The 12,143-nt window shown below is 32.3% G+C and overlaps 1 protein-coding gene across 4 annotated transcripts in view; it reads left to right on the forward strand.

The window, feature by feature from the left end:
* SPOCK3 (SPARC (osteonectin), cwcv and kazal like domains proteoglycan 3) overlaps window positions 1–12,143 on the forward strand; it is a 634,362-nt gene that overhangs the window by 473,886 nt on the left and 148,333 nt on the right. For all 4 annotated transcript variants that reach the window (XM_044680201.1, XM_044680202.1, XM_044680203.1 and 1 more), the window contains one exon: window positions 1,472–1,586. In XM_044680201.1, the coding sequence (XP_044536136.1) occupies window positions 1,472–1,586 (115 nt within the window). The remainder of the gene's footprint in view (window positions 1–1,471; window positions 1,587–12,143) is intronic.

Below are 12,143 nucleotides of genomic sequence, written 5' to 3' on the forward strand. Positions count from 1 at the left end.
CTGTTTGCCTCAGTTTCATGATCTGAGATCTGGAGAAAGAAATGGCAAATCACTCCATTATTTCTACCAAGAAAACTCCAACTGAGATCACAAAGAGCTGGACATGACTGAGACAATTGAACAATGATGCTGAGATAGGTAAATGAACTTGACCAAAGTCACACAAACCACAAACAAAATATGGATTCAGAAGTAAGTGTTCTTGGCTCCAAATACACTATTCTTTCTACTATGCCACATTTCAATTCTTTTTGGATTAGAACTCCCAAACTATAGATTATGTGAACTCTTAAAACTATTCATTTTAATTAATTTAATGAAAATTAAATTAATTCTTAAAACTGTTAAACACATGAAAAATATTTATAGTCTGGTTACTGTATTGTGATGTGTGTTTGATTTTGTTTGTGCATTGTTATGGCTGTGTACATGCATTTGCAAGCCCAGGTTTACACTAATCGATGTGAGACAGCCGTAGTAATATATAATTACATAGATCCATTTTTTTACAATATTTTTAAGCATCTACTTTGTCTGAAACATCAGTCACAGCATAGTATAAAGACCACTGACCTGGCAATTGAGGTTCAGCATTTTGTTATATGATGCCTTAGAACAGTTTGTTATATCATATTAAACAAATTGCTTAATCTTACTGACCTGTTTCCTTTTCCATAAGATGAGGGAACTAGATTATGTGATCATGAAGGTCACTTCAAACTCAAAATTTAATGGAAAAAATAACTTATTTTCCACTTTTTATGAGACAAGAATGTTGTCATGAATTGAGGCTGTGAAAAGGAAGCAAACCATTCTTATCTTCAAGAAATTTACATTATTATTTGAAAAAAACTCAACATAAATAAGGGAACTCAAGTTCGAAGTGGAAAGAGGGATTTGGACTGGCCATGACTTTATTTTTATGGTTAATTTTTATTTAACATCATTAAAACCATCAAGATGAATAGAAATTATCCAGGGCATTAAGGTATTTACAGACCAACCTAAAGAGGAGATAACATATGTACACACAAAAAGAAATGTAAAAATATTGGAATTTGTCTACTTGTGATGAGATTGAAAAATCCAATGGCTACCGTTATCTGTACCCTTTCTAACTGCAAGGCTTAATTGAAACAATGTAATATTAAGAATAATTCAACTTAATTTAAGAATAATTGTTGTTTAGTTATTTAAGAATAGTCAACTTAAGAACAATTGCAGGAGCCTATATGATATCCTCAGAGATGTTTCTCTAGGAAGTTGGTAAGCCACAATTGCTTCCTGTAATTATGGCACCAGAGGAACACTTAAAAGTAATATTTATACTTTATACTTAGAGATATAGACAGGTTTCCAGATTGTGTGTTTACCTAACATGATGTAGAATAAGGATCCAATGCTTCTTTACTGAAATCTCATGACTTAAATTTGTTTACCTTACAAGTCATCATTTTCCCTCTCATTACAGTGCAAGCTAGAATATCAAGCGTGTGTCTTAGGAAAACAGATCTCAGTCAAGTGTGAAAGACGGTGCCCTTGCCCTTCAGATAAATCTACAACTGCAGTCAGAAATGATAAGAGAGGTAAGTAATGAAGATTTATGTTGTTTTTTTTTCTTTAAGAAAATGATACTTATTGAAAACATGAGCTTATTGATCACAGATGGTATAGCATTATTCTAAAGTGATTCTGGAAAAAAATCATTATTTTGCAATAAATTTTGAATGAACAGATTTTATGGAATTATAAATAAGTAAATATACATATATGAAAGTGTGTGTATATATAAGTATATATACAATCAAGTTGTAGTATTTTATAATAATTATATTAAATCTGACTTTTTGTGTTTTGTGTTATATTGATAATTGCTTCCACTGAGATTTATGATTAAATTTGTTATTAGGTAAATGACTGTAAGGAATTCTTTTTTCTCCTACTAATTAAGTAAAAAAAGAAAAGCAAAGTTGGATCATTCTTTTTTTTAATTTGTGAAATCAAGGCCAATGTATACTTGACACCATTAGTTTCTTTTTTGAAGAGAAAGAGATCAGAGATAAAAATAATTATAAAATGTGCTAGTTGCTTATCTTGTAAGGTCAACATGACTAATAATATTAAATTTTCTTTTGACAGTATTTTCTTGTCATTTTATTCAATTTTATTTCTTTTCAGTTAGCAGTATTATTTTCAGTTTCTCCTCCACCTCACTTTAAAAAAAAAACAAGTCAATAATCATTTATTAAATGGGTACTATATGTGTCAGGAACTGGAAATGTAAATTAGAAGAAAGATAATCCCTTCCCTTATTGAGCATGTATTCAAAAGGGAAGATTTGTTGGGGGAAATAGTTGAAAGGAGATCCAAAGAGAACATATCAAAGCAGGAGATCATTGGAGAAAGGCATTAGGAGCAGAGCCCTCAAATGAAGACATGAAATTGGCTGGTCCAGGCAACTTCCTAAAAGTAGAGTTTCTTAAAGGAATCTGAAATAGGAGCTAGGCAAAGGGATCTTTCACTAGGAAAGAGTGTTCTTACAGAATAGAAATGCTACTGGATAATAGTGGATAAAGACATTTAGAGAGTGGAGTAGAGAAGATGAAGTAAAAAGAAATGAAGAGAAAAATGAAACAAAAACATTTTAGGAAATAGGCGCAATCAACAAAAACAAACCCTTGCATTGTTCCATGTCTAAAACATATATGTCACATTCTGGAACCTGTTTATCTCCCTCTTTTCCCAGGTTATGAATACCATGGTTTATCCTTTGTCATCTGGCATCTTCAGAATAAAATTGATTAGATTTTCAGAATACACATCTGATCTTTCCAGTGTTGATATTTTATGAAGTATGTCCCTTGTTTTGTTTATTTTATTCTGTGTCAGTTCATATAAGTTTCCCTGATTTTCTTAGAACAATAGTATTCCATTACAATCAAAATTTTTTAGCTATTACTAATTGATGGGTATCCATTTGGTTTCCATTTTTTTTGTCTCCACAAATAGTGTTGTTATGAATCTTGCTATTAGACTAATCCCTTTTGTGGAATGTGGTGGAAGGAAGGAACAAACAAGAATTTAGGAAATTAGATGATGGGTCATTTAAAGTCATTGAATTCTCTCTATGAGAAGAAGATAGTAAATATAACTCTTATTTAAAAGACTTTTCTAAACTCTAACTCTGCCAATTTTCAGTTTATCTAGCTCTCATTCTCTTTTTGTTTTTGTTTTTTTTTTGTTTTTCTCTGACTGTATCTTATGAATGTTTTCTTCCTATTCTTGTTTTCCTTGATTTGAAAACTAAATAGGAAAAAATAAAATAAAAAAAAGCAAAACTCAAAGGACAGAGGAATTTTTTTCATATTTTTGCATCATGGAATTCCATGACCAAAGAAATTGTTCCCTAGCACCCAACCTTTGGTGCTCAGCACTCTCTATTAGCAGAGTTATTCTTCCAATAGAAGACAGTTTGTCACTGGGACTGTAATTAGTCTTTTGAGTTGATATTGGCCAGTGTTGGAAAACCTTTTGGAGATCATGTGCCCAAAATGCAACTTCTAGCTGCTTGTAATCCCTCCATATTACCCCAGACAGGGGAGGGAGGAAGTGCTCACACTGAGTGACTGGACAGAGGAGTGGGACATGTAATAATATCCTTAGGCACTGTCGAGAGGGGGAATGGGGCAGCTCCCTCTGTGTCACTGGAGCACATATGTCATGCCTTCACCAACATGGACATAGCCTGTGTTTTTACTAGATCATTTTTAATTATCCAGGGTCCCCTCCATGTAATAGTGAAACACCAGGATAATATTTTAGTGGAGGATAATTTGCCATAACTTTTACATAGAACATATCATGATATTTGTGTGTATGCTATTTAAGGCATCATTCCCTAACTATATTCATTATTCAAACTTTTTTAATCCTTATATTTATTTCCCATTTGTACATGTAATTTTTCTTCCAACAAATGAACTGAACTTTATATGCAATAAATAATTGACATGTAACTAAACCATGCTGAGATTCATTCAGATTAATAAAAACACATATACTAAAGCATCACTTACATGTTATTCACTGTCTTTGCTAGATTAAAGTTTTGTTCCCATTTCTTTCCAAATTATGACATAAATTTTGCCTTCTTGTGGTTATCTCTAAGTTCTATTATTTTCCATAAGAATTAAGAATGTAATTTGACCTAGGTAGGAGTCATATTTTTAAATATGTCTGCTACATTACAGCACTTCAACAAGGCTTCTATTCTTAAACTTACACAAAAGTAGGCTTGATACATCATAAAATAATCATAAGCTCCCACTATCTTCAAAGAAAACTCAATACACAGTGGAGGAAAAAATGGAACCACATCAGAAAAGATCCACTGTGAATAAACAATAATTAATTTTCACACTGTTTAAATTTTCATCAGTCTGTTTTTATTAATATGTCAAGAAACAAACTTTTTAAAAGGACATTATCATAAGATAAAGATCATTTTGGTTCCATTTGTGAAAGAAAGGCCCAGAATCTTTAATAATCCCACGATTACATATTGTCAGGGCAGCACTTATACCTGGTCCTGCTAGCTAAAGCAGCACAGGGAAATTTTAATATCTTTTCTATAGAATGCCAAAGGCCAAGAGACATGGGGAATGTAAAAAAAAGAATTAGGTATCATTTTAAATGTTTCAGCTATCATTTAAATTAGAAGTGACTGTTCCAGAAATTTCTACATGTATAAAAATGTATTCTTTTAGTAAAGTTGAACTATTTCTTATGTCTTGAGTTCCAAAATATTATTCATAAGACCAAGTTGTCTACATAAAAACAAGGAGTTTCTTTTGTTTTAAAATATTTCTCTTTCAAGGGAAGATAAATCCCATAGAAGTTAGCTCATAATAGATAACATTTTCAAAATGAAGAAGTTATCTTTTCATTAAACTTGTATTCACTGCTATAATCATAGATCAATGGGTATGAAACAATCCAGATGCAGAAACTGGCCCATATGCAAATTGACTGGCCAATATTTCCCTGTTAACAGATTTCATTGCTCAAAAGTATGAGTTTTTACTTCTGTCTTCAGAAGGCAACCAGATAACCTCTGCCCAAGTATGAACTCATTCAGCTATCTTGATATCTCTCTATTATTCATGAGGACCAAGTCCTTCTGCTCCACACTCTTCAGAAATCAAATAAACAAGAATTGAGGCCTTTTGTGATAATAAGGCTATAGATAAGTAAGTAATTTTCACAGGGTGGAAGTAAAGAGCATTCTATATCCTTAATTTCAATAAATATTTTCCTTTAAAGAATCCAGTGAGGAAGGCTATAATTAAAGACAAAGGGAAATTACTTATAGAATTACTTACAAAACACCTTAAGGAGACTGATATCATGTATGTCTTCTTCCTGAAGAGACAGTGCTATTTAGTAGTTAAAGTGCTGATCTAGGACTCAGAAAGGCATATATTCAATTTTTTTTGACTTTGATGCTTATTAGATATTTAGCTATGGGCAAGTCATTCAACCCCTCTCTATGGCTTAGGCAATACTTAATTCAGACAGGTGGTGACCTTTGATCTTTGTGATGGAGAGTTCCCTGCTGTGCAAATTTTTTCTGAATCTTGAGTCCCTCTCTATTGCTGATTTTATTCTGATAATTTCTCTTTGATGTCTTACACACTTATTTAATAATATTCTTCATTAAACATCACTGAAAAACTATGCAAATCTGGCTTGTGATTGGATGTGGTTGTTCTTTGGGGGCTTCATTATATGTATCTCTCTTTGATTGGTTTTACTCATCTCTTGTTTTGACCATATTGGTTTTTACCAAACAGTTTTATGAAGCCTTATTTTTATAAGACTTCCATGTGTAAGTTATTTGGGTAAATAAAAAAGAGTCCTTTACTCTATAAACAACTTTGCTTTTATCATTCAAATTGTATGGAGGGAAAATACTTAGTATTCTAGAAAGAGTTACAGTTGACCCTGAGTCAATAATTTTGCTGCCCAGCACTACACACTATTGATAATATACTGGATAGAGTATTCACTTTGATATATGTTTTTCTACCTGATGGGTTTTCTTACTCAGAATTTATTGTTACTGCATTCTACAGTGCCCTTTAGATTTGACATTTGTGGATGGCCCAAGAATGGAATGTTCTAATGTTCTGGCATTTCCACTGCTGTAACTGCCATCACAGAGCTCGCAGAATACTGGGCACATAGTGGCTTTGTTGGTCAGTAAAAATGTGAAAGCTTTCAAATGTTTATGCCCAAGATGAAGCTCAATGCCCAGCACCTAGTAAGTGCTTTATCAGGCTTATTATAGTGAAATGCCAGTTAAAAACCCTGATATAATATAATGGATGAAAAAAGGGGGATAATTGTTAGCTTGCTTTATAGGGGTCTATGGAAATGATCCCTTAAAATTTTATTGTCTATAATTTTTCTAATATGTGGGAGTGGCACTAATAGTTTTGAATGATTCACTAGTTGTTTTATGTGAATTGGAATATTATCCAAATCAATATGAGCTATAAAATTAATTGCAAACTACTTTGCCCATTTTGCATGAGGATGAAAGAGCATTACCATACACACACCCTCCCCCCATAAAAAAACTTTCAATTAGACCATTTCTCCTCATGCTTAAACTTTGCCTTGAATTTCAACCTTGGATATCCTTTTGTCCCTTCCTTGAATATGATGTAAGTTTTCCCCAAAGAATAGTGTCTTTTAAAAATAAGCAAAACTGGTACAAACGTCAGTTGTCAAATTAATATAGCCTTCAACATGCAAATTTTGCACTGGAAATAATATCAAAATGTTAATGCCCTGAGCGATCACTTCATGATGTTTTCACAAAATACAAACATTGAAAAAATAATTCATGTTATGTGTTGGTTAGTGATTTATAATAAATTAAATTTCCATCATTATGGCAACTTTCAAATAGCAATTTACACGATTACAAGATCAATTTTCAGTGTGATTCAAAGTAGGAACTAGAGAGTATTGCTTGGCTCATGAAGTTATCTTCTGGTCCTAAAAAACAGAAGGTCTCAGTTTGTTTTTTTTTTAACAAAATCATAGGAACCATTTGCAGCCTTTACAGCCTAGTTTGGTATTCTCTATTTCCTATTTGCAATTCAATGAAGAAAACATCTACTAAAAATCTTCCACATCCAAAGATCTATGCTGATTATTTAAGAAGATATATGGAAAAATGTTATGACCACTGCCAAACAGGGAGTATGATCGAGTAATGAAAATAAGATAAGTGCACAACAGACATAATGTATACAAGCTATTATATTCCACAGGAAAAAAAAATGTAAAGTGTTATGAGAGTTTGAAAAAAATGAAAAGAAGCATGTAGCAACTTATACATATCATAGAGGCCTTTAAAAAAAGTGAGACTTGTTGATCCTTTAGCCTAAACTTTAATAGAAAATTCTGATAGCTTTTCAAGTATGGAAATGAGACCAGTTGCTCTGTATTTTTCTTAGTCTTAGAGTATTGGGACAACATTACATTATAGAGGTTGAAGCTCCTGACGAAAAGATTCACATTTTAAACCTTGCTCTTCTTCAGATCTGTTGACCAGATATTGTTGTTCCAGTGATGTATATATGTATATCCCAAAATAGAAACTCTTAATCAGTGTATATTGCAGTGCATCATATCTGTGGATATGACAAATACTCAGAATTAAAATTCAAGAAAAAGAGAAAAAATAACCTAAACTTAAGAATTTCTAAATATATGCATCATGCTCTTTATATGTTAGGGAGAAAAATCATTATCCCAACAAAAGTAATTTTACTAACCAGATTTGATTAAAAAGTATACTAGCGAGAGGATTTTTGTCATCACTTCTGCAAAGCAAAAAATAAAAAAAAATATTTGCAGAGGGCTTGAAAGCCTAAGTGTCCCATTAAATAATGTCTTTCCTTTGTAAGAAAGTCATTAATTATATTTGAAGAATTATTAATTAATATTTTAATACAACTTTCATTTCTTTGTACCAGAATGCCTTAGAAATTACTTATTTATCAAATTACTCTAACTTTTATAATCGATATCTAAAATAAAAACCAATAACCACAGCCTCAAATCCATAAAATTCCATGACTGATGGGTTTATTTATAGGCTAGTGAACCGGTTACAGGTTACCAGGAAAAATAAACTCATTTATTTTTTCTGACTGTAATAGAACTGATATAAAGAGTATAATTTAGTGTCCCTAAGAATTTTTCATTTATTCTATATGTAATTTAGCTGTTGTGAAATAACTAGTTTATTTGAATTCATATGACTTTTTGGTAGCACATATATAAGACTCAGCAAATTTAAAGCTATATGTGTATATACACAAATATATGAAAATATATGTATATGTGTATACACACATACATGCATACATATATATATATGTGTATGTACATATATGAACATGTAACTAAGTACTGATTTCACTCTCCCAGCTCTCATTATAACTGAGTTGACATCAATAAGATTTGCCTTTTTAAAACAATAAGAACTTGTGCTAGTCTTTCTATTAAGAAACTCTTTGTTTTCATCACCTTTTTCTATTCAATTACACACACTTAACAGTGTCTTCTCCAACTATGTCAAATAGCATTCTGACTTATTTATGACACAATTTCAACAGAAGAAAGGAAACATGTTAACTAATGAATTTTTTTCCCAACAACATGTGCTTCTTGGGCTCTCAATCGTTTCTGTCTTTCCAATTATGTGATGTTGGAATCAATGTATTTCTGCCCAGGGTTTAAAAAAGGATGTAAAGCTGAGTTTTTAAGACTGTTGTCATTGATGCCTTCACTCTATTTAAGGGGTCGGCAACCTTTTTGGCTGTGAGAACCATAAACGCCACGTTTTTTAAAACGTAATTTCGTGAGAGCCGTACAGTGCTCACAGTGCCGCTCCTGTAACAGCACCTGAAAAAAAATTGACTTAATGGCTCCTGCAGAAAAAGCCAAATATGGCCCTCAAAAGAGTCATACGTTGCCGATCCCTGGTCTATTTAGTAATCATCAAAGACTGAATAACTTCTGAAGAAGTAGGTAAGCCACTGTAACGTTATTACCACTTTCACTGCTCTAGATCATTTTCCTATTTTTGGCCCTATGGTGACAAATGTATCTATTCATCATTGTCAGAGGACGTGATGTTACATCTCTGTAACTGTTTTAAATAAAACAACCCTAGAACTTGTATCTCAACATTTTAAAATGAAAAGTTGTCCAAAATGTTTTACATATTTCCCTGCCCTACTAAACTAAACTAAATTTAAAGCACAATTTTTTATCCTTCTCTTGATGACTCATCATTTTTGAAATCAATAACTGTCTTATGTATCATAGAGTGGTAGCTTTGGGCGGTTTAAAAAGTAACTACAGGGAGGGAGAGGCAATGGAGCCCTATCTCTGAGCACAACTGATAGAACTCTGATCTTGGAATCAGAAAGACAAGTTCAAAACTGAGTTAAGACACTTATTAGCTTTATCATCATGACAGGTCTGCCTTAGTTTCCTTATTTGTAAAGTAAGAATCATAATAATTCTTTTCTCCCCAAGTTACTGTGAGGATAAAATGAGATAATATTTATAAAGCACAGCACATTGCTTGGCCTATGTTGCTTAATGAATGCTGGGAATTTTTTTAAATGCTGGTTTCTTTTTTCATTGAGCTTATAGGGCTACTTGGTACTCCATGATATTATAGACTCTAATTTCTCTCTTGTTTTTCTTTAGCCTTCCTCACTATGAAGCCTTTCTGTTGACTGTCTCTAGTTGACTCTTACTTTTCTTTCTGATTTTCTGTGGGGCTAGAAATCAAGCACTAAAGATAGTCAAGCAATTCTCTAAAAATGACACCCTGATTTCATATTGGTTCAGTACATGAGGATTACTTAATAGCCTTTATGTTTTAGATATCAAAATATCTAGGTTCTTGGCACCTGGCAAGGTTATGGAGGTTGCATGACAAAATAATAAATAACCTTTTGTTTGTACTTTGATTTCTGACACTTTAAGGTTTTCCTTCATAAAGTTTTTTAAAATTGTTGTAGAGAACTCCCAGTTAGGAAATTTCCATGAACAGCCCAGATCAGCACCTCTTCTATGGCAGCTATTTAATACAGTAGATACAATGCTATACTTACAGTCAGAAGGAACTGAATTCATATCCTGTTTCAGGCACTTACTGGTTGTGTGATCTTAAGCAATAAGTCGCTTAACCTCTACCTTCCTTAGTTTCCTTTGCTATAAAATGGCAACAGAGTAAATGTTGTGAGCATAAAATGAATTAATATTGGTAAAGCACTTTGCAAATTTAAAGTTCTATGTAAAAGCTTGATGATGATGATGAGTCCTAGTTGCCTTGGTCACCTCAGAGATTAAATGATTTGTCTAGATCAGTGATGGGCAAGTTACAGCCTGCGGGTCAGATGTGGCCCCCTGAAATGTTCTATCCAGCTGTGTGACATTATTCCTAATCTAATGTCTTTCTTCATGGTCTGCCCACTATGACTGGGAACAGACATGTCATCAACAAGAATGATGAAATTGTTAATATTTGGCTTAAGAGATAAGGTTATGATTTTGATATGAGACAGTCTATATTTCTGAAGAAAGACATAATAAAACAAATTCTCCAAGGTGAAGCAAAGATGGAATCTGAGAGCAATTGAAAGATGATATTTTAGAAATCACTGGAATCAGGGGCAGATAGATGGCACAGGGGATAGATTGGGCTAGAAGTCTTGAAGCCTTGGTTTCAAATTTGACCAAAGACATGTCCTGGCTCTGTGACTATGAACGAGTCACATAACACCATCTGCCTAGCCCTTGCCCTTTTGGGTTAGAGTTATTACTAAGATAGAAAATAAGTTTTGTCTCATTTTTAAGTCAATAGAATAAAGACAATTGCTAAAATTGTTTGAAATAAAAATTGACTTGAAAACAGTTTTTAAAACATTAAATTTTTTTTTAAATTGACCAAAAAAAGATAATACAAGCAAAGAAGAACAACACTTACCTAAAGACTGATCTGTGGGGTTTAGTAAGACTTAGAGACAAGGATCAGAAAAGAAAAATTGAGATAAAAAGACAAAGAAGCTATCAGTGTGAATGTGGTGGAACATTAAGGATAAAAAAAATCATGGAATTTAAAGGAAGAAAAAATTAATTTTATTAACTATTGAAAGGTCAAGTCCTATGCAAGGAAGGAAAAAATCCACTGATAAAATAGTTTGGGTTTTTTTTTTCTGATTTTCAAGGTAGTGATTTCTGTAATATAAGAGATCAAGAAAATAAATACTGAGAAAACAGATATAGAAGAATTTTTCATGACGTTCGATAATGATCAGTCAGTCATTCAACCTTTATTAAGTATCATCTATGTGTTAGTCACTGTACTAACCACTGAGGGTAAAAGGAAGCCCCCCCCATCCCAGACCTTATCCTTTGATTTCAAGGAGTTCACAATCTGTCTAATGGTGGGAAGAGGGGAAATATGCAAACAAGATATAGATAAGATGAAGTTGAGGTAACAAAGTCCCCTAATGACTGAAAAAAAGGAAGTTCATTCAGCTAAATACAAAATACCATTCCATTACAGTTTGCTTTTCTCCAAATAGCTTACATTCTAAAATGAGTTTTTATTCCTTAGTAAAAATTTCAAATTCTGAATGATTTCCTTTGTTAAATTCTGAATTATTTTTTTAAAAATCAAGTTGACTAAAATTAGATTTTGCACATTTATTTACTTTGTCCCTTAATTAGATCTTGATCAATGATACATGTAAAACCCAGTGGAATTGTGCGTCAGCTAAGGGGGGTTATGTCATTATTTATTCTATGAGACTATTACTGTTTTGTTTGTTTATTTGTTACTCAGAATTTAACTTCCTTTTTAGTAATATTTTCATTTACAATGTTGTGATCATTGTGTTTATCCATGGATTGAGAATCCGAAGACACCTTATAGGACATCAAATCCATATTATTTTCTGTTTATTTTATCATACAAGTTATTTCTACAAATTTACTTCATTTTTAGATAAGACACATTTGAGTAAATTCTTTGTTTAATT

This window comes from Gracilinanus agilis, chromosome 6 (genome assembly GCF_016433145.1).
Source record: "Gracilinanus agilis isolate LMUSP501 chromosome 6, AgileGrace, whole genome shotgun sequence".
Lineage (NCBI taxonomy): Eukaryota > Metazoa > Chordata > Mammalia > Didelphimorphia > Didelphidae > Gracilinanus > Gracilinanus agilis.